The 23,269-nt window shown below is 41.4% G+C and overlaps 1 protein-coding gene across 9 annotated transcripts in view; it reads right to left on the bottom strand.

Annotated features, from left to right (window-relative positions):
- The window catches only part of sorcs1 (sortilin-related VPS10 domain containing receptor 1), a 193,512-nt gene extending 174,236 nt beyond the window's left edge, over window positions 1–19,276 (bottom strand). For 3 of the 9 annotated variants that reach the window (XR_015129972.1, XM_086297078.1, XM_086297081.1), the window contains exon 1: window positions 18,374–19,274. Coding sequence is in view for 7 of the 9 variants with exons in the window: in XM_086297078.1 (XP_086153204.1) it covers window positions 18,374–19,066 (693 nt within the window). In the remaining 2 variants the exon portion in view is untranslated. Of the gene's footprint in view, window positions 1–18,373 lie in introns of all 9 variants that reach the window. The other 6 variants (XR_015129971.1, XM_086297075.1, XM_086297080.1 and 3 more) reach the window with 4 other exon arrangements.
- Window positions 19,277–23,269: the final 3,993 nt, after the last annotated feature.

Raw genomic sequence — 23,269 nt, 5'->3', positions numbered from 1 at the left:
TTAACAGGGAAAGGGGGGTACAATGAAATGCTTTTCTTTCTTATTCTTATTTAAAATGTCTGGCTGTTATTAAATAATTATCTGAATCTTACATGTATAGAAATCCATTACTGAATATAGTGACTATTAAGTCTAATATATACCCTAGTGAGCTATAGTATGTTTTCCTTTGGGAAGGTACCACCTATGCAGTCTGCAATTATGTTGAAGAAAGATGTTGAATCTATTTAATTATTGTAGAAAAAAAGTGCATTAAATTAAAGTTGATTACATCGATTAAGCATCATGAGGCGGACGGTGGGGTGTGGTTCCCTTTTTTTTTGCTGGGAGTTGACAACCCTATTAGTTAGGTTGTTTAATATTTCTGCTAAGTACTCTTTAAAATACCAGAATAGGAAGGATGGAGCAGGTTTAAGTTCATTAGATTAGATATTTCATAGTTCAGCATTGCTGAACTATGAAATATTTTGGGTGCAGTGTACTTTTTGCATACAGGTATAACAGAATAGCTTTAGTGTTTTGTTTTTTAAAACTTGAGTATGAACTTATACAAAATGCAGCAAGATATTAAAAACAGTTTTATTGATTAAAAAATACATTATATCAGATTCATATCGGTATCGGCAGATTTCCAAATTTATGATATCGGTATCGGACACATAAAAGTGGTATCGTACCATCTCTAGTTAAAACTGCCCAACCTTCCATTATTAAAAAGCCTTTGTACACTATAATACAAATAGTTTTTCATATGATAGTTTCAAGCTGCATAGCATCTATAGGGTGGGTACATTCTTATACAGTATAATGGATCTATTTGGATACTGGAGTTTGGGGTGCAGATGTTTTGGTCATGTCCCGTTATCGGCGTCTGCCAGGCTTCACCTCAGCTAATATCAGAGGCTGAACTACTCGTCTCCACTACGTTGGCAATGCTCGTGCTTTCTGGAGCATTTTAATGAAATGCCATGCGGTGCAGACCATCCAAGAAGTCTGTGCTTTAGTTTTAGTAGCATTTGCTAACTATGTTTGCTAGCATTCACTGCCAACTTAGCACTCCACCCACTTGTCCAAATATGGTCACTTCTGGTTCCGAGAAAAATGACTTCATTGCAGCGGCCCTAACTTGTGGCTATATCCTTCCACAGACATAAAGTCAATGGGAGTTCATTGCTAAAAGATAAATCTGTAAATAACCAAGAAGAAAGGAGCGCAGAAAACACAGCCTGCGGTTTGAGGTGTCAATTCTCCTTTGCAGTACATCTGACAGCATAAGCTCACAAAGCATGTTACCTCCAGCAAGATGGTAAACCAAGTAAAACACTGAAACTGTCAGGTGATTCTCTCTCAGCAGTCAAGAGCATCCTGACATTCAGCTGTGCTGAATCTCTGCGATCTGGAGGGAATTTCTATTACAGCTGTAAGACTATCATCCTCTCCACAAAGACCATCTCTGCTTTACCTTTTTACATCAGCAAAACATCATAATTACAGGATCGGCTCCAAGTGTGTACTCTGTGCACTCTGACTTTCTCATTTTCAATTAAAATTCATTGTACTGATTTGCAGCGCTAATGTGGTATTATGCACTTCCACTAAACACAGGTGTTAACTGGGCTAATAGATGCTGAAAGAAGTGTTTAAATGGCATGTGTATGATGAATTTACCGTCACGTTTCATAAATCTTAATTATAAGGAACCACAAAGTCAGTTCACTGTAACTTTTTTAATCATGTTGAGAGATATAAAGTGTTAAATATTCCAAATGGGAATTATCATTTAAAAAAAACATGATTTTAGCATTTTATTCTCTAGTGTTTGATAAGGTTTGTTTATTCATCTAGAGATTACACTCGGGTATACATGGACACTCACACCAGCCCTTAGGAACCTTGGCAGCTTCTATAGAAAAGAAACACTGTGTGAGCTTTAGCATCAAAGGAGATAAGAGAAAAACAAGAAAAAATGCATTTCAACATATATTCTTGTTATTGTACTTTTTGAGAGCAGTGGCCTTTGTAGCAGAAAAACACATTGATCATAATGAACAGCACTGTGATATGGACTCATTATAAGATTGGTCAATTGCAATGTTAGGTCTCCTCTGCACGCACAGCCAGGAAGAGTGTGGGCTTTTGTAAAGGCAAAGAAAAGGGAAAAAGGATCAGTTTGTTGTCGCTTTTAAAGAGAAATTGTTCGCTATGCACCATTTCAATTTCAAGAGCATGAGTGGGCAACACAAGGTCTCCTCTGAAGCTGGATTTTGCTATGAATGCAGACAGAGAAAAAAAAACAGCTGCTTATCAAATGCAACCGGCGTGCATTTAAAAACCAGAGCCTCTTCCATCCATCGCCTGTTTCGCCAGCTATCCCTACCGCCCTGTCTCCATGCTATATCAGGCTCGGTCAATTAACTTGACCGGCCGTCTCATCTGCTTCTCTCAGTCAATGCGCTTTGCTCTTAGAAAACACCTTTTTCATCTTTCAGACACATTCCTGTGGTTTACAGATTGCCAGGGATTCAATTTGAGTCACAGAAATGTCCCGTGCAATTCTCGAGCTGATCAGCGAGTGAGATGGGACCGCAGCCTCTTGGCTGCCTTGCAATAGCTGCAAGAATCACCCTTGTCAATCTGAATTGCTATGTTGGGGAAGAGGTTTCAAAGGAAGTGCGTAATATATAAACACCACGACCACAGATTGAACTGGAGAGCTCACGTAAGATATATTCATTCCAAAATATCACGAAGCATTGCAGTACTAAACAAGGCAAAACAGGTATTCGACAGAACATCACTTCATATTCTCTACTGTTCACTGGTTTCACCATACTTAAGCTATTGTGCAGAGGTCTGGGGCAATAACTATAAAACCACATTACATTCACTTTTTACTCTTCAAAAGAAAGCAATTCGAATCATCCACAATGCAGGTTATAGGGAACATACAAACTCACTATTTTTGCAGTCTGAAATATTGAAAATTGACGATATAGTGAAATTCCAAACAGCACAAATTCTATTCAAAGCAAAAAATAAAGAACTGCCAGGTAATATTCAGAGTATGTTTTTTTTGAAAGAAGGAAGTTATAATTTAAGGGGTTTTTGTAACTTCAAAACAATGAAGGTACGTACTACAAGAAAAGGCTTTTGTGTTTCTGTTCAAGGAGTGAAACTATGGAACAAACTGAATATGGAATTAAAGCAATGTCCAAACATAAAACTGTTCAAAAAGAGTTATAAAAATATGATCTTCTCGATCTATAAAGAAAAGGAAAATATTTAAATTAAGTGAATGTCTCTATTTAAAAACAAACAAACAAAAAATTCATGATGTGATATTATAGTATATAGTATATCAGAAATCTGTTCACTATTTTTATTACAAATTATATCAGTAAGGAAGCTGACTAAATATTCACTGATAATTTATGGGACAGGGGTGGGATTAAATAAGTGTATACTTCTTCCCACTCCCTTTCAACATGTAAATTAATCAGAATGTTTTTTTGTATGTAATTTGTATAGTATATTTTTTTCTCTCATTTCTTTTCTAAATGTACTTGTATATTGTTCACATGTTGAAATAAATTACCAATCAATCAATGTTTGTGCCAGAGAGCAAATCTGCACTTGGAGGGTATCTGCTAAATCTCTAAAGCTGAACTTTTTCAGATATCCCAAAGTAATTTAAACTCCTTGCTCCTGCTTAATACACTCTGTGTGCTGCATAAATTACATTTGCTTCAACAACTTCCACAAATGTCCAGACAAAATCTGATCTGTAAGTGAGCTCCACCTCGCAGCTCAGCCTTTAAGCCACGCTTCAATGCTCTCCTAATAGTGTGCAGAGCTCTTCTTTCCCGTACACCCATCACTTCCATCACCGTCATTCACATCAAAGTGTCAATCACATCACGGGGGCAGTGGGGCAGCTGCAGTACTGTCGCCAGCAGCAGCAGAAAAGTGAGTGCACTGATGAGAAATGGCATTGTGTTAAAAAAATACATGTGTTGTATCACAAAGGTGCACATAGAGGCATTTGCAACGAGTCAAGGCCAAGGCTTGCAGGTTTTGGGTTTAATAACGGGTTTCATTATGACAAGGCTAACAAATCTTTAATGAAATCTTTTATTGCTATAAAATCTCACACTCTATGGCACTACTGTGTCAGACATGTTAGGCAACCCAGCTGAACTGAACCAGTTTCAGAAATGATCCCTTTATTTCTGAACTATCAGGAAATGATTAAGTAAGTGAACATACAGAGACATACTGAGACATTCAAGTCATTCCCACAAAGGCCATTCTTTTTCCTGAGCTAATACGTAACGTTGCTGGGACTCATTAATTACGTTGTCCTTTTTTTTTTTTTTTTTTTTTTTTTTTTTTTTTTTTTTTTTTTTTTATAAATGACATCAGAAACAGCAGTATGCGACATTACGTGATGGCAGAGCTTCAGTTCATCCTTTGTCATTTTTTTTTTTTTTTTTTTTTTTTTTAATAAATAGGACAGGGGGAATGAATGAGAGAGAGAGGGGGAGAGAAAGAAAGAAAACCCAAGGGGAGAAGAGACGGTGAGAAGGGGGGGGAAGAGAGACAAAAAAAAAAAAAAAACTCCTGGGTCACCTGTATGGAGAAAAAACAAACAAACAAACAAACAAACAAACAGAGGAGACAGCAAACAACAAAGAGCAACATAATAATAGAGAAAACAAAGCACCATCACAATAAACTAGCTAGTCATAGATATCAATATTTACTAAGTAATAAACGATATTGTGCAGCACGCAAGATAGACAGCGCACAGTGTGCTTTGAGGCAGCAGCCAAGAAAGCTTTAGTCCGCGTCTGTGAATACCCATGTGTGCATACCTGTGTGGATCAGCATGCTTGCATTCCAAAGGTTTCTCCATGTAATGATCTGCTAGGGAGTGTGGGGGGGCCACAGCCCCATCCTCCAGGGTGTGAAGCGGGTATGGAGGAGATCAAAACTCCAGACATCCAGAGGCCCCCAGAACACAAGAGACCATGGAAGACCAACAGAGGGGCAGCCGCGCCACTGTTCCAGTAAGAGCTGAGGAGAGTCCCAGATGAGGGCTCACTCAGCAGCCGCGGAGCAGAAGCCAGGGGGGGTTGCAGTGACGCGCCCGTGAGCTCCGCCGGCCCCCAGCTGCGCCTGAGTGACCGAGCCCTAGGCCGAGAGGCCGGGGGCACCCCACCTCCAAAGGGGCCCGAGCGAGCCCCAGGCCCCAGGCCCCGACAAGCGGCCGCCAAGGAGTGAGCCGGTGTGTACCCGGACGCCCACCCCCAGACACAAAGAACCACCAACACACCGACACCTGAGGGAGTCCGCCACCGGCAGGGGAAGTGGTGGTGGGTGGAGATAGGCCTCCAAACCTTGGAGGGCCTGAGGTGTCCCCAGAGAGGTGGCGTCTGATACCCAACCTGACATATAGACACAGACATACAGGCACACACAGACACAAACATCCATTCCCACCCTCATGCTCTCATATGCACTCACTCCACACTCAACCAACGTGGAGACAGACATAAAGAGACGCTGTACACACAATCACACTCCCCAAGCGTACTCTACAAACCGGGTCTAGGTACCCTTGCCCCTGGAGGGGGGAATTGCACCCAGACCCAGGTGGTGTTACCCTTTTCCCTGCGGTGGGGAGAGGCAGACCACCCCGACTCCGCAGCAGCAGGGAGGCCCCACACCCCAGACCGCAGTCGGACGGCCAACTCCTCCTACTAGCCCCCCCGCTCCAGCAGGCCGCAGAGAATGGGGGTGGGAGAAGACTCCAAACCTCCCTCCACCCGCTCATTGTAGTGTTGATGCATATGTGTTCTAAGGTGCAATTAAAACCCAGGAGGGCATGGAGCTACCTGCCAAGGAGCAGCAGGTAAGCGCATGGTCCCTCCTGCTAGCCCTCAATGACTAAGTGTATTTAAAATTGAGAGGTGGGCAACGACGTCAGGGGTGAGGTATACACCCTGATGGTGATTTGGACTCCGTGATTGTGCCCACCCCCAAGATCCTATATGTATGTGTAATGAGAGTGTGAATAATGTGAATGTCTAAGTTGTGGGATAAAATTGAGGCAGAGGCAGCCAGAAGGGGACAGGGGGGGGGGTAGCCTCCTCTGCACCCTGGTGACATACCCCCACTCCAAGGCCCTGCATGTGTGGGTGGTTGTGGAGGAGCGGGAAGAGGTCCTAATTTCTCACACTTTTACACTACTTGCCCTGTCATTTGGCTGATAAATACACACTTAAGCTGAAACATAAATCAGTTAAAAAGATCATGTAAAGACAAAAAACAAATCGACAGTTTGGTCCATTTGTCCTTTAAGTTGGAAACAATGATTTTAATTGAGTTAGCCTACACTGTAGGAGTCCAATGAACTGACTTTAAGATTAGAAGCAGAGGGAACTATTGCTCTTACATACGTTTACAGGATTTAGTTAAAACATCAATGCCAGTGAGCTAAAACAAAGCGCCAATCCACTTAGCACAGTACAGACTATAGGCTTCTCACAGAGTGAAAGAGCTAGCTTGCGGTATGCTAACCTTCCCGCTAAGTTGAGAAGGGTCTGGCTGCAGCCACTGTGGAGATCCACAGTAGGTGGAAACACGTGATACAGTGGAAACCGCGAAAGCGGATCGTAAAGGCTGGGACAGAGTCATTCATATAGATGTCGCATGGCTGAGAGCGGCTGGCCCGGGTTCGAATCCGACCCGTGGCCTTTTGCTGCATGTGCTACCCGCTCTCACTCCCACAGCTTTCCTGTCACTCTTCACTCTGCCATTTCAAATAATGCATTAAAACAGCCAAAATACCCAACATGGAACCCTAACCATACAATTTGTTCCTCTCCCAACAAGAAAGCTTTAAAAACCATCAATATTTGTAATATTTTTAATGTCTTTCTTTCATTATTCAATGTCACTGTATCGCTCGCTTTCTTTTTAAAGTTAATTTTCTATTTTTTTCTCCCTTTTAATCTTTCTCTCTATCTTATTTGTTGAATTACACATACTCTCCCACTTTATTATTATTTTGCACTACAAATGTACATTGCCTCCTCCATGTATTATGTTTGTTGTCATTGTTCCTTTTGAAATAAAGCTGGAGGGGAAAGAAAAGCATACTGTGGAGCTCCACAGTGGCTGCAGCCAGGTGCTCTTGCCTAAGGTTGTGGTGTGACTTTGGGAAGGTGCGCTACACTTCTGGGAACTGTGAGTTTGAGGTGATGTCACATTATTTTAGCAGGAATCTTCCACTAATGTAAAGATGCTTTTGATGCTCTTAGTTTTTTCAGCTTAATGTAGAGAGTAGCTTACAGATTACTTTGGAATTTTAGTCTTTAAAGACTTTAACGTTCATCTTAACTCGATACTGTGGCTTAAATTGATGAATTTCTACTGTTTCCTTGCTTGCCATTAAAGACAATTATGCAATGGGTCAATTAAAAAAAAAAACAGAATCAATTGATAATTTCACAGTCAATATAAAAGGAAGAAACTGAACAATCAGCTACCTGTATGAGATCCTCAGTACTCTGTGCTGTGTATAAATTTACCCACTTTCTGCAAAGTCAGAGGGTCACAAATTGAGTGTGAACCGTACATGGTTCAAAACTAAAGGATTGTAGGAGTAATACTCTCAGGATCTCCTGAGAGTACTTATTAAATAAAGTGTCTGTTCATAAGGGCCTCGCAAGCTTGGCTGACAGTGTCCCAATATCCCACATTATCTACAAAATGTATATATTTTGTGAAGAGGGAGCTTGCCTGCAGGAAGACAGAGTACTCAAGAGACTGAGTTTACACCATATGACTTCAGACTGAAAGAAATAAGGACTTATTTGTGTGGGCTCACTTGGGATTTTGCTCGTAGAAAGACAGAGGGACTAGGAACCTAGTTTGTTTATAAGCATGTGCAGCTTGATGGCAAGTAAACGCTGTTCAGCGGAGCGTGACAACGTCCCCCCTTCCTGATCACTCCCAGGCACGTACCCGAAGGATCGCTTAGCCCACACAGCAGCTTCGGTTGTTGTTTCGATGTGTCTTTCATGCTTCCTCTCAGCAGGATGTGCTAAGTAACAGGTCTGAAAGCACACAGATTAGACTCCACTCGCATTAAATTTGGATGCTCACAACCTGATTTGGAAGCTCACACTGTAATTGCAGCATTACGCAGGAAGAGTCTGGCCAAGACACCGGGTGCATGTGAGTAAAATAAACAGAAAGAAACAGACATGGATACAGATTAAGGAGAATAAAAGCACATGAATCAGAGAACTGGCTGTGTACAAATATCAAATGTGACCAAATCAACTTAAAAAGATGTCATATTAAAGGGTAAGTTGCTCATGGACACACTCATGACTCAAGTGTGTAGGATGATGTAAACCTATCATGTATAATGTATAGCTAGTAATTCGAGGCATATATTTATTGGACTCGATTTTTACCCAAATATTTTATAATAAGGAAACCAGTTAAAACGAATAATTAAATTATTCCTGACCTGCTGTCCATCTACACCAAGCGGTGCACGACTAAAGCCAGGAAGATTATGATGGACCTCTCTCATCCCAACAACGGACTCTTCTCACTGTTGAGGTCTGGGAAGCGCTTCCGGTCCCTTAAGGCCAAAACAGAGAGAAAGAGGAGGAGCTTCTACCCCCGGGCTATTCGGTCTTTGAACCAGGTGTAGGACTGGACTCACACACTGTTTATTTGCACATTCTTTTACTGTAAAAGTTAAAATCTGTAAATTTTGTAGTAATCTGGCAATAGGTCAATTCTTACTGTCATTTAATGGTTGGGCATTGCACAGCAATAAGCATTTCACCACATGTCGTACTGTGTATGGTTGTGTATGTGACAAATAAAATTTGAATTTGATTTGATTTGAACAGCGATGCGATCGATATTAATTAATTTCCGATCTATGGGTATCAGCATTTACAGCGACTAGTAAACCAAAAAAGAGAAGGCATCGGAGAAACGCCGTTCAATTCTGCTATGCGAGCTGCTGTTGCATCATTTACCAGCAGAGGTCACTCTCTAACTCTCTGTTAGCAACAACAACTAGCTGATCTGAGCAGGCTCAAGCAAAAGGTAAATGAGTAAATAAATAAATATACCTGACAAAATTTAGGAAAAACTGTGCATATTTAGTGTCTGAAAGAACACTGAACACATCAGCCAATATATTGGAATATCTCATTTTTAAATCATCAAAGATCAGCATTGGTTTTAAAATCCTGTATCAGGTTCTACTAATAATCATCTGGATTTTGTTAAAACATCTGTGACTTTATTTGCTCCAAAAACACATTAATGTACAGAATACAAGTTCTCAAACGACAGCTCATAAACTGTACTTTTATATTTCTTGATGAAAAAAATCTATTTCAACAAGTTTTATACATTTCTCTTGTCAACAAACAGAAATAAAGGCATTTGTAGGTTAATTACTTGGCGAACCTTAAAGTGACTATTTGGAAGACGCGCTGTTATACCTGTGAAACAGTTGAGCCACTGCCTCGACTTCACTGTCAGGAAGAAGCCAAGAAAACATCTATAAAAACAGCATTTTTAACAGTGTTACATAAGAAATTGATTGAAGTTTTTTAAGGCATCTGAAGATACAGCGTGTACACCTGAAAACATGTTAGTAAGGGTCAAGTGAAGAATGGAAACTAGAGACATGACAGTGAGAAATGGTGGAAATAAGCTTTAAAAACATTCAGTTTAATTAATGAAAGCACAAACGTAAAGGTTATTTTCAGGTTTCTTACTTCCCTTCTTCAGGATTCTTTTAAGCAACGTTTGTTTCATTGTAGCTCTTATCATGTTTTAGGATTCATACTTGTGATTTTTCACTTGGTGGGGGGTCTGGGTGACCTGTCACATTTAAAAAAACAAACATTTACCTTGAAAGAAATGTGACAATAACTCACTCTTATTGAGTGATATGTCTAAAGTGACTGTTGTAGTTTATTTCTGTTGTATTAAATGTTGTTGTTATAAGAAGGGTATTCATCTCCTTCGTCTTCCTCCCTTTGGGGGGTCATCACAGCAGATCATCTGCCTTCATCTCACCCTGCCCATAGCACACTGGTCTACTTTCTAACCCGACTGTTCCGCTTCTTCTTTGCTAACTAATCTCTTACCTTGAATGCTTTTCTGTACTTCCTCGTTTCCCCACTAAGTCTCCTTTTCCTCCTTCCTCTGTCAGGACACCAAACACCTTCTAAGGTTTCCTCACTACTCCAGCCGTACTGTCACAGCTATCTGGTATCTCCCCCTCCACCCAGATCCTTCTTCAGCTTCCACCACTTAATTCTTGTGTCTGCCTTCACTCGCTTAATCTTCGTGATTTCCAAAGTCATTCTGCAGATTACCATCCAATGCTGCTAAGCTACATTCTGACACCACTGTACAGTATAATATCTCTTTCAGCTTGCTCCTTCTGCATAAGATGTAATCCACTCGGGTGGATTACATCACCTACACGTCCACTCAAGTCTCCTCCAAAAACAGAAACAGTCACCATAGTGTCCCAGGTCAACTTTGGCACAGAAACAAACATGTTTACAGTTTTCCGCAAAAATTGCTCTGCGGCTAATTTCCCCTTCATAACAGCTGTGATCTTTTTCTGAATTTATCAATTTGTCAAGGCTTAAAGTCAGGAGCACAGAGCGATGCTGCTGGAAGCTGTTTGATACGGTTTGATTGGATTCAAGTCACTGAACTGGACTTTTTTACCATATTTGTATTGTTTACTCTGTTGCTGCACAGTTAGTAGGTATGTGTAATTAGCAGGTAATAGCTACTACAATTTGTATGCTTGTCACAGAGCGAGTGTGTGTGTGTGTGTGTGTGTGTGTGTGTGTGTGTGTGTGTGTGTGTGTGTGTGTGTGTGTGTGTGTGTGTTGACGCGATTGGGATTGAGGAATATTAAAAGTGTTAACATGTTGCTAAACTTTACTCCAAAATTGGTCATTGTGTGCAGTTTAGAGCGGTTGTAATGACTGACCTGATGGTGTATTTTGTGCTATTCTTTTCTTATGAAAACAGATTTTCTTTGAATTTGATTTTGAGAATTTTCCAGGTACAATTAGAGAAAAAAATATAGAGTCAGTCTTTATTATTCTGTGGATACAAAATGTTATAGCAGTTTGTCCAATACCAAAAGGTTGATTCTGTTCATCTGGACATAACGTTTTTTGTGGGAGAAATGTTTCGTCAACCTTACAAACAGTACATTTGCACAATGACTGAAACTAGCCCACTGAATGAAAAGTGAGCTGTGAGGTCAGTTCCTTGATCATAGAATGCTACATCCACATGAACAGACTCAACATTTTGGGATCTATCGACCTGGATGATTGAGTGTGCATCAAGACAGTTTGTCCAGTAATTTTGCTAACAGCTAAAACGTTCAACAGTGGCGTTAGATTACAGCTATTATATCACCAAAGTCATTGAGATTAATTATCAGGGCACCATGAATTCTGGTTTAAAAGTTCATGTCATACAAGCTGTGATATTTCATTCAGGATCAAAGTTGGCGACCAATTAAAGAGACAGCCATTACTGTCCCTGAGGCTGCACTGCGAGCAAATGCATTCCAAACTTTTATGACAGATAAATTTTAAAACCTTTAGTGCACTTTCAAGAACAGGCTTTTATACTTAGGACTTAATATGTTGCAAGGCAACAAAACAGGATTGTAAAAAACAGATGAGCCGTATTGCCCTCTAACCACACCAGTTTTCCCTTCTTCACGGTTCCTTTTAACGTGGCATATCTGTTCTAAACGACATGTCTGATGAGCCGGTTGTGAATGTTTTCCATCTACTGCTCGTCTCACAACTCCACGCGGTGTCGACAGTCCTCAAATGTCTGAAAATGAGCAAACGGCAAAGGCTCGGTGGTGTCAAGAGAACCGGCAGAGACGTGACTTTGGTAAAACAGATCTGGGGTCTGCGGTAAACTGGGTGTTGCTACGGCTATGGGAACGCATGCACAAATAGATTCTCTCAACACCTCTGGAGATGGTGTGAGACTGTCAGCTGAGACAGCATATGTGAGTGAGCTTCTCACAACTCTTCAAAGAGTGTCACATGATCGACTCCTCATTAATTGGTGACAAAATCTTATGATGCGTTACTTTTCTGTTTGTATGAGAGGAAAAAAAACGGCACGCTGCGTCGTCTCTACGGGGTTTCATTTCATAATTTACCTGCTTCTGTTTGCTTTTATTAGGTACGTTCCCACAGGGCTTGTCCTATGTCTCTGCAAGCTCAAAAGCAAACGTCTGAGGCTGACAGGCAATATGTCAGCCTCCCTCTGAGTGACAGACCAAGGTACTTAATGCCTGACATTTCATAATGTAAATAATGCTGTGGCGGTGCATGTCTTACATCCATCTGAGCAATATGCCACCAGTCCCAAAGTGACTCTGCTCTTTACCTGTAACCTTTTTTCATAGAATTTCAATGCTGCTCCTGCCAGTACCAAGAACACAGTCAGTATTTGATCAGTTAGATCTGCCGCTCTCTATCTGTATTACTTGTAGATGTCAGTTGAAAACAGTTGGCAGTTTGAACAGTGATGCAGAAACACTGTAGCACTTAACCATTTCACTGGCCCTTATGGTGCCTCAAATGAGCTTTTATTATAAAGACCACTCTTGTGATTTAAATCGTTCTTTTCAACTCTGTGATCTAATCTACAAATATTCCACAAAATAAATAAAGTAAATGTACAAATAATGAAACACTCAAAAATATTAAGGAAAACAGGTGAAAAACTGAGTAGAGCTGAAAGTGGTGCAGGGCTACAAAAGGAGACAACGGGGGGTTGATAAGAATGTAGCGATTTCAGTTACATAATCAATATTATATTATCACTTATCATTTGATTCATTATTGATTCTCACTCGGTTCTCATCAGCTTCCCTTTGAGTCTCCATCATCTTTAAGCATCATATCAAAGACTTTATATTAATGGAAATTAACTGTATGCTCTGTGGGTAGATGTGTGTGAATGTGGGAGATTTTTGCCCACTGTGATGTGATCAGTGTCGTGGTTGTTACTCAAAAAACTAATTATTACACATAATACACAAATACTAATTACTCCAAGGAGAAAGTAGTTCCTTATACTACTCGTTACATTACTTTCATGTTACACTGTAAAATGATCTGAAACACAGTGTCTGGTGATTACATAATTACCATTTAACAATGTAAACCTACAGGCTACGGCTCCACACACCAACATAAATCTCTATCCTTGTAAGAACACATATGATCTTTCTCTTAGCAGAACACAAAGATGATGAAAACCAAAAGCAAAGTTATGTCCACGCTGCAGACTGCGCTGCTATTTTCCTCCTCCAACATATGAACTGAAATCAGCTGATTGTTGTGCCAGTACAACGACCGATAAGCAGCTCAAAGGGCAGACAGACGAATAATTCCAAGACATTGGACTACTGGCAATGGTTCTCGACAACAACCAGTTCTCAGTTCTTCTCTTTTAAGGGGATAACTTCCATCAATTAAGCTTGGCTGTTTCATGGGTAGGACCACAGACTTGTCAGTGATGATACAGCCTGCAGACTGGAAGCCTGGTATCATTAAATGTGGCAGGTTTTACCACTACACTACTGCTGAGCTGTTTTGTGGTTTTTTGATCATCGTATGCTATAAATGACCCACTAACCCCATAACCGTAACCTTAATAACCACAATAATAACCTTTATACTTGTCATTCAACACCACAGAATGCATTTTAAGTACACAATATGCCAAGTCTATAAAATCACATGGGGAGGTATAAACTGTTCAAAGGTTTTGGCTGAATTCACTCTGAGCTCTACGTAGACCTTAAAACAACCAAATGCATCTGCTCACGGTTCCCAAGAGGAAGAGAATACATCAAAGCTCAAGACGCAAGTCTTCACTAATCCATTTAGTGAATTAAAAGCAAACACTACAACATTAAAAATAAATCCTGTAGCAGACGGCAAGACAATGAAGAGTCAGAAAGTAATCAAGTTGAAATGAAACGGGCGTGTTTTTAAAGTTATAAAGAAAAGACCCAAATCGGAGGAGCTCAGGTCAAAGTTTGGAGTTACAAAACTAGATTTCCTTCATTCCTCACAGATATTTTGTTTTGCATATTTAACCTTCATCTGTTTTAGGTTTATTTTTTTAATTCTCACAAGTGCCAGTTTAATTTGATCCTGCATATTGGTCGGTTTGGAGACGTAGATCATAGCAGCTGTTAAACTGTAAGATGGTAATCCTAAATTTTTTTGTTCTCGTTCGTTATACAAACTTAAAGCTAATCCGACAGCCAAATTTGTTGTGTTGAAATGATCGAATGCTGACGGAGCAGTGGGGAAAAAAATGTTTGTCCTGTCCTCTACTGTTAGCACTTAGCTCAAATTGAATCAACACTTACAGTATGGCAGTTACATTTTTTACGTTTTACTGGAAATGAATGAGAAAGACTTTTAATTCACAGCTCCTTCGCCTGTTTGATTGCACTACTTGTGAATGACACATATGAGTATTGACGGATTCTCAGTGACACCGTCTTTAGATCTTGCCATGCCATTACTACAGTGCGGTGCTGTCCACCTACACAGCTCAACACAGCAAGTTCACAGCAGCTCTCTGTGCTGTCAAATGTCTTTCTGGAGAGTGCAAGGAAGTAAAAGAGACAGACACAAAGAAAAGGATTGACAAGCACAAAAAAAGAGAAAAGTCCAACAGAATGACAAATCATGCCCTTGATAAACACTGGGGCCATTCTCTGGGAGAGGGAGAAGTTTTAGAAGTTAAACTTTGGGCATGTGACCAAAAAACTTGAGTCCTGGATTTTTATTGAAGCTGGACATAAGTGTATGATAAAAGTACAAATCATGGGCGTAACGTAGAATACACGTGTCCAGACTGCCTTTTTATTACTTTCGTTTTGATGCCGGGGGTATGCGTGCAAGCGTGTTTTCCTTTGTTTGTTGTTTGAGGCTAACGTGACTCCTGTGGCCAATGTTTCATGAGTCATAATTACAACCTCCAATCCAGCCTGACATACAAGCTTTCAGTAATCTGGGACATCTGAGGGATGAGCCAAAATGCCTTAAAGGTTAAATATTAAGAGCATCAGAGCCCTTATCTGTATCCCTTTCACTTTGGCTCCGTGGCATGCCGTTGACTCATCTGTTTATATCTGTTTATTTATAAAGTGGCTCCGATTGTAAAGACCAAGCACATCTGTTCCTGCTTATAGCAACAACTCGACATATTTAATGCAGGATGTTCTCGAGTTCGTCGTCTGCATCGGCTGAAAGAATAGGGGCAAATTGTTTCACAGTCACACAAGTCTATTCATATCACAAAACCAAATAGGGCTGCTAAATAGTAATGACTGTTTGGTTTTTGAGGGTGAACGCAAGTTGATGGAAGCAGAGCAGCAGAAATGAAAAACAGGAGGAAAAAATCCAAACCGTTTCTGACATTCTCAAGATTTTTTCCTCCCTCGTCTCCACTGTACGGTCATTTTGTGTCATGAGCTACACTAGTTTGTCAAGCCCACAGAAACACCCGAGGCACAGGATGGGATTTCAGTCCAAAGCAAAGTGCAGGCCATGGGAGCCGGTGATACGTGTTTGACTGTAATTGGTTTGGTTACAGACAGGCCTAAGTGGTGTGGGTGTAACACCGAGCTGTGCAGTGTGGAGCAGTTGGACTTGGACATTTGGAATTGAGAGAGGGGAAAATACTTTCTATGTTTTATTGCCTTCCAGTCGAGGCTAATTATGTTTTGACTCTGAAGAAGAACAAGCAGCCTTGTTGAGATATCAGTGCTCACAGCAGATGAATATATTTGAACTGTGCTCTAGTGATTTTTTTCATTAAGCTTCCCAAAGTCTCTCTTCGCATCTCGTGATGTTAATTAAAGTTTCAAGCAATTATTTTTTTTAAAAAGCGTTTACGCTAAGATAAAGCATGATTTGTATAGGTTTTGATTCGTGCGTAGATTCGAGCCGAGACAAAGTGTTGAGCTCTTTTCCTCCTCCTACACCCGCTGCTTGTTCCCTCTACAGAGGGAGCAAAAATGCTGCATAAAAGGCAGCTTCCGATAAAATGTGGACGACACGGCAAGGAATGACACATCCACTGCCAGCTCATGTCCGAGTAGACTCACACCACATTCTCCAGATACTCTGAGTGTTGGGATCCAGCATCATCAGCTGGACCCGAACGCTAATTCTAGTCCAATTACATTCAGTCGCCGTTAAGTGAATGGCTTAAAATTCCACGAGTGCGACGAGTGTGAACCTGCTCTAAGAGCTGAACCGAGGCAAAGGACACGTTTGACATCGTCATCACCTGGACAACGGCCACGATGTGGAAACACCCACAAAATTAAGACACACTCTTCATCCTGGTGACACAACAAAAGAAAAGCCAAAGTGTGTCTCGACCAAAGTTTCAATACCAAAAGCAGTGCAGAAATTATAAGCCAATGTTTCCATTAGGATGTCATAAAAAATAATAACCTTTTTAAAAATATGTCTTCAGTCATTATTCCAGAAAAAACATCAAAAATCCAGTAACTATGTGAGTGTTTTGGTTTCCCTCGCATTAGTGTGAAAAGGAATATTTTGGAATCAAGAGACATTATAACGCTTTCTCATGAATAATTAATAAAAATGCAACCCTAAAAATGTTACAGTTGCAGCTGTGAAATTCTGAGCTGACATCAACACCTGAAATCATTTTGATCAATAACCTTTTTTTCTGGTCTAGAGGAGGTTTCTCTCTTTTTCTGGTAACTGATTTCACTTTAAATTGATGTTACGGTTAAAAAACAGAGAAATGTTCATAATAATTATAAAAAAGTATGTAAACTTTGAGGTATTAATACCACTATCTGTAAATATTTTGCCCATGCAAGAAAAGCAGGCCAATACCAACACTTTAGTGCAAATCCTAAAAGAACTGCATTTAAGGAATTCCACTTTTTCTATGCAATCATTTGTTGTTTCTTTTTATCACACAAAATAAATAGTCTCTAACACTGTCCAGCTAAACTCAGCCCCACTGCTAACCCTCAAAACCTGCGAGGTGTCCTAGCCCTATGCTATGAAAATATGTCATTTTTGTTTTTGCAATTGTTGTCTCGTGTGAGGCAAAGAGGAGACAGGAAAAAATACAATATTCTGATTGAGACACTTTAAAAAATATGTATTTAATTTAGATCTTGGAATGGGGTCTAACCACAAACACACTTTTTACTCTGGATGCCCTGAAACATCTGACACCTTATTTGAGACTTGACACAGAAGCTTTGCTGGTCATGTGCTCTGTAAATATGCTCCATCCTCATATTAAACTTGGAGAAGTGAAGCAATAATTAAGCAGCCTGTTACAGGTGCATTTGCAGTTTCTTCCTCCTGCCTCATGAGGAACTCCAGCCGTGACCTGCAACACCGTCAAACCTAATCTCCTCAGTCCTGCCATTAAAAGAAAGGGCCCACGAGCAAATGCAACTGTCGACTTTGCAGTTCCTTTTACTGGCGTGTCTCAGGAAACCTGTCAGCAGTAGAGAAAAGAGGGAGGCTCAAGTTGCTTCACCTCTCCCACAACCTGCTGCACTACCTAAAAATCCTGCCCTCTGGCCACAGATGCTCAAAACGAACAGCTTTATCCCGACATCAGTTGAGTTGCTCAGACTGCAGAAGTTCCTGAGATAAAGCCCCTGGACTCCCACCCCAACCCGTCTCTGTACCTTCTTCAAGGGGTCATTCTTTGCCCACCAGACCAAAACCACGTGCACATTTAGGCCTGATATGAGATTCAAATACCATGAGTTAAAAGATTCCTGTGGAAATGATGGGCTAGGACTCCTGACTTGTGTTCTATAAATTTCAGATCCTTCATTTAAACCATGAAATGTGTGGAAATGTGTAGATTATTACATATGTGAATGGCCTGTATTTGTATAGCGCTTTACTTAGTCCCTAAGGACCCCAAAGCGCTATGTGGACCTGACAGTTTAATTAAGAAGTGGGGATCTGTACTCTCTCTCTCTCTCTCTCTCTCTCTCTCTCTCCCTCACACACACACACACACACACACACACACACACACACACACACACACACACACACACACACACTTTAAGCAGCGGAGACTCCGTTGGTTGTCCTGAGGCCGGTGTGCCCACCTGATGGCGACCAGCCTACGCGCACACTTGTCTCTGCTGTGATTTCGTGCATATGACCAGTGATGCTTTAAGCTGACACAGTGAATCACTTACGCTGCTGTTCTGCCCGGACCAGTGCACCATAGCCTGGTTGTGAGACGAATCTCCGGTCAAAGCGAACGTCGAACTGTTAAGTTTTAGCTCCTCCTGCCTCGGACCGGCGGCTCTCCGCTCCTCTCCGCTCCAGCGCAATTCAGAGCGCGCCACTCTGCGCCCAGCCACCGTGCCCGTGGCCTCTCCCCGGTCCTGATTCTGGGCCGAACGGGAGGATCCGATTTTGTCCCCGTGGCTGTTCCTCCTGGCGCGCCTCCTCACACCTTCGACACGGCCGTTCTTCTTCTGGCCACTCGCCGACACGTTGGAAACTTTCATCTGCGTAAACTCGCTCTGGCCGAGTTCGCCTTTTGCGCGCAGATCTCGTGTATTCCGTTTGAGGCTCGTCTCCGGGTATTCCACCCGAGCTCGAGCGCATTCAGCGGACCCAGCTGCGCAACTGAGCCGCGGAGTTTCCGCACTCGCGGCCCCGAATCTCCGCTCACTGTTCCCAAAAACTTGTCCCCTGAACCCTGTTGCGGACTCGCTCGTGTGAAATTTCAGCAGTAATTCCTGTCCGAGCCACTTACTTCCAGGCTGGCATGAGCGGCAAGTTATCTCAGCCTCGCCGGCGTGAAGGAAGCAGGGCACCGCGAAAAGCAGAAACCAAAACGCGCGGTGCCACTTTGGGCAAAATATGACCTCCCCGTTCATCGCGGGCGGTGCGCAGGATGCCGTGGGTGCTGGATGTCCTTTCCCCCTCGACTGTCCTCCCTTGATTTTCGGGGTGTAAACTGGTGCTCGGCTCTGGAAGAGGAACTGCTGCAAGTTGTGGCGTTGCCCAAATGCAGTGTTGTAAAAAGTGCGGCTGAGCCTAAGTGGTCCAAGTTGAAGGATTTGATCAAATGAAGCCGCGCGCGCATGGGGGAGGAGCTGAGAGATCCAGACTGAGAGATGGAAGGATAATGTTGCGACTGTCTTTCTCCATATTTGTTATTTGCCAGCATATGGCAGCCTATAATTAAAGCAGTCAGTGATACAGTCATTTTGTTCTGCTGCTCTTTTATTTCTCCTCACAGCCACAGTTTTAGAGGAAGCTGCTGCAGCTTGTTTTTTTCTCCTCTCTCCTGTTGCTGATTTTATCACCAACCTCCCTCCGGGGAAGCACATTTCTTAATTTAGCAAATGAAACTGAGTTATTTTACTTGTGATGAACTTGTTTGGATCGGGCCCTTTCGGGTCTCAGCGGGAACTTCGGGTAATTGGAACGTATTAATATGTTTCCAATTAAGTCACGGATGACATATTCCATGACTTATTAAACAGCAATAAAGAATTTAGCAGCCCACGCGGGAACATGAGATTTTTACACTTTGCATCTCTTCATACATCTCTCACCCCTCCAGGATGTGTTTGCGTTTACTGTGCGCACCAGTCCAGCTGCGGGGAAGCTCAGTGTGGACTGAGTCATGAGTATTTAAATGCTCTGGGAGACATCGGGTATGGTTTAGTGTCAGGCAACAGGGGGCGAGTGGGACAAGGCTGGACATTCATTTCTATCTGACCCTGCAGGTCTCTGTGCCTAATAACTGAAGGATGAGCACTTAGTAGCACAAAGGCTATACAAATGGCCACAGACTACTACAACAGCTGGCTGCTTTCTATTTTACAGCCATGAGGGAATAAAATGGACAGATTGTGCCTGGAGATGTGATAATTTTACCACAAGGAAAAATATCTAAAGGCGACAGATTAAAGTGTAAAGGCTCATTGAAGTATTGCCAAACAACACTCCTGTGTAGAGAAACGCTTCCTCCCAACATATTTGTGTCACGTGCTCTGAAAAAGCTGCTGAATATGAACTCACTGGGTTTGAAAAGAGTCTTCTGTTGATAAGGACCCATCTGGGGTGATAACAGTGCAGTGCTGCTCATTCAGAGCCACCTTCACTGTTTCCTGAGAGCAAATCATCTCATTTCTCCGAGCTTTGAACCATAATCAAGCCATTTAACAGTGTCATATCAGATGATGATTTTAGACTTCCTAAACTGTCTAAAGCTATATTTGTTTTTATTTGTTTGCATTTACTGTTATATTGTTGCTCATGGGGTTATTAAACCCGATAAACAATCCACTTAGCTCGCTATAACCTTCAGAGACGGTGGGAAAATGTATCCTGCAGCACTCTCCAAGGTCCTGATCCTGAAGTTTTCATGGTTAGTTACAAGAAGCTATCCTCGTTAGATGATCCCTGCACTCACAGTTTAATGCACTTTGCCAATAAACCAGGCTTAAAGAAACTCATTTGATTCATTTCCATCTCCACTTTATTTTCTATTAAACTCAGAAAATACTAAATTTTTGATTAAAAATATTGGCTAATTTTGAATTTGATGACAGTAACAGTGACAGGACCACGTACCACTGTGTAGCATCCCCTCTTCTTTTAACAATCATCTGTAAACATCGGGGACCTGAGAAGATCTCCTGCTGGAGTTTAGGGACAGCAATGTTGTCCTTGGTCTTTTTTGTCATATCTTTGGTTTCATGATGCTCAAAATGTTGTCAGATGATGAAAGGTCGGGACTGCCGTGATTTCTGGAGGTGTTCATGCAGTGATTTCCGTGACAGAATCATGTCTGGGCCTGAAGATCACACGGATCCAATATTGATTTTCAGCCTTTTCCTTTGCGCACAGAGATTTCTCCACATTCTCTGAATCCTTGGATGATATTTTGAAGACATAATCAAAGATTTTTACGTTAAGGAATGTTATCCCAAAAATGTCTACATTTGCAGTCTGTTGCAGCTGTCCATCTTTACTACAGGGAAACTGGTTCTATAAGATGCTCCTTTAAGAGCCCATCATTTAATCGAACAGTTGCCGATTAACCTAATTAATTTCAAAATGTTTCTCCAGCTGTTTCTTTTCGGCCCCACTTCCTTCTCCGGCCTTTTTTGGCCCCATCCCAAAGTTTTTGAGACATGTTGCTGCCATCAAATTTACAATGAGCTCATATTTTTCAGGAAATAGTAAAATGTCTCATTTTAAACGGCCTTAATGTGTTTTCTGTGTCATACTGTGAAATTTGCATACCACTCAATTCTGCTTTTATTTACATTTTGCGCAGCTTCCCAACTTCTTGGAGGTCGTATTTCTCTGTCTGTTTATTTAAGAGCTGGTAGAGCCCCTCAGCTCATTTTCTGTCAGAAACCTCCAGTCATTATGTTCTTGTTGTTGTCTGTGTCATAGAGTCACCGTGAGTTTAGAGTTTAGAGTTTGTGTCACTGAAACAGTCTTGTTTCACGTTGTCCAGCATAACTGACCACAAAGGCTGTGTCTATATACTGAGATGTAACCCGTTCATAACCTCGGCTAGCTCTAAAAACAATACTCACAATAAGAATCAGAATATGGAGCGGTCGTGGTTAAAAGAAATAGTCCCCAAAATACAGGAAAAAAATTTTTTTTGTTTATTTCAGCATCATGGGTTTTTATGTTGGCATCAGTGTCTGACTTTTATTTACATATTACCTTTAAAAAAAAGAAGTAATCCCTTACACTACTTACATTACTTTTCAATTGCTTGTCCGCATAGACCGTGTTAACAAACTGGCTGAATGTTTCATATCTACAGATATACAGATACACACTTCTTTTAATACCACATTTAAAAACAGGCATTTTAAATATTAACATAAAGCTGAAAGCAAGATGGGCAAAAACAAACCAGAGAGCACTTACAGAGAGAAGATACTGACAGTGATTCCACTGTGGAAGTGAGTGCCGGTACAAATACACAGTCCTACAAGCCTGTACATCTCTGCCCCATCAGCCTGGCTGGGATTGGCATGGACTCCATCCAAACTCTGACATCAGCACAACTGACTGCAGTCGTCTCCTAAGTGATAGGTGCCACTGCCAAGAAAAATACACCACTGCTCCATGGCAATAGGGCTGGAGGTTCATGACAAGCAGAAAAGAAGCCAGTTTGCACTGCTAACCTGCACCAGTGACTTAACAGTCAAACTCTGCACGTTCTGACTGTTCTGAGAAATGCCTGAAGGAGGTCAGGCTCGATGAGCCTTTTGGAGTGTTGATTGCCTCTTTACCTCTTCTGAAATCCTCAAGAACTGCCTAGCTGTTTGGTGAGACTCCTGTCTGAAGTTTAGCATTACGGAAAATTTCTGTCTTTAAAAGAAGTCTGCACAAGTTGTTTCATAATGAATGCACCTATATTTTTCTCACCTGAATCTCACCAAAAATCATTTCTACGTGAGAGCATACCAGTCTCACCTTTCCATAACTGAAGTCATGGAGAGCGACGTCAACAGCGAGAATAAACTAAACCCATGTAACAATAAATTGCAGCACAAGCTTATTTTAAGGTAATGAGGAAACAGTGTTGTGACGGCACAGCTTGTGTGCCAGAGAGCAAATATCCCCTTAAAACAACACACATTAAAGGGGTTAATATGAATATTGTATAATCCTATTTGTTTTGAACACGCCAAATCTTTTTTTTTTAAATCACAGACATCAATTGTAGTATCGACCTGAAATATTCTGTATTACTCTGGTTAAACTATACACGTGATTTTCCTGCACTTCACTGTTCACCCTCAATATTGTTCTTTGATAATATGGATGAAATGGCCCTTTAAATTACCCTCTCTGCTTTTTTTGTGACCGATCCTCCCCAGCCATGTTCTACCAGAGACGTTAAAGATGATAAGTGCTGCCTTTCTTCATGGCACACAGCATTAGGCAGACATATTGTACTGGATTAATGGTGCTGCAATGGGCAGGGCCCACATGGCTAGCAGACACTTATCAACCCGTTTGTGTGCGTGTGTGCGTGCGTGCGTGCGCGTGCATTGTAACCGTCTCACACCACATCATCTCCTGTCCCTGTC

Source organism: Aulonocara sp. 'chitande type north' Nkhata Bay, linkage group LG6 (assembly GCF_057382095.1).
Source record: "Aulonocara sp. 'chitande type north' Nkhata Bay isolate Kocher_YH1m ecotype deep benthic linkage group LG6, A_spYH_male_GT1.1, whole genome shotgun sequence".
NCBI classification, from domain to species: Eukaryota; Metazoa; Chordata; class Actinopteri; order Cichliformes; family Cichlidae; genus Aulonocara; species Aulonocara sp. 'chitande type north' Nkhata Bay.
This window is presented reverse-complemented; position numbering and strand designations above follow the sequence as displayed.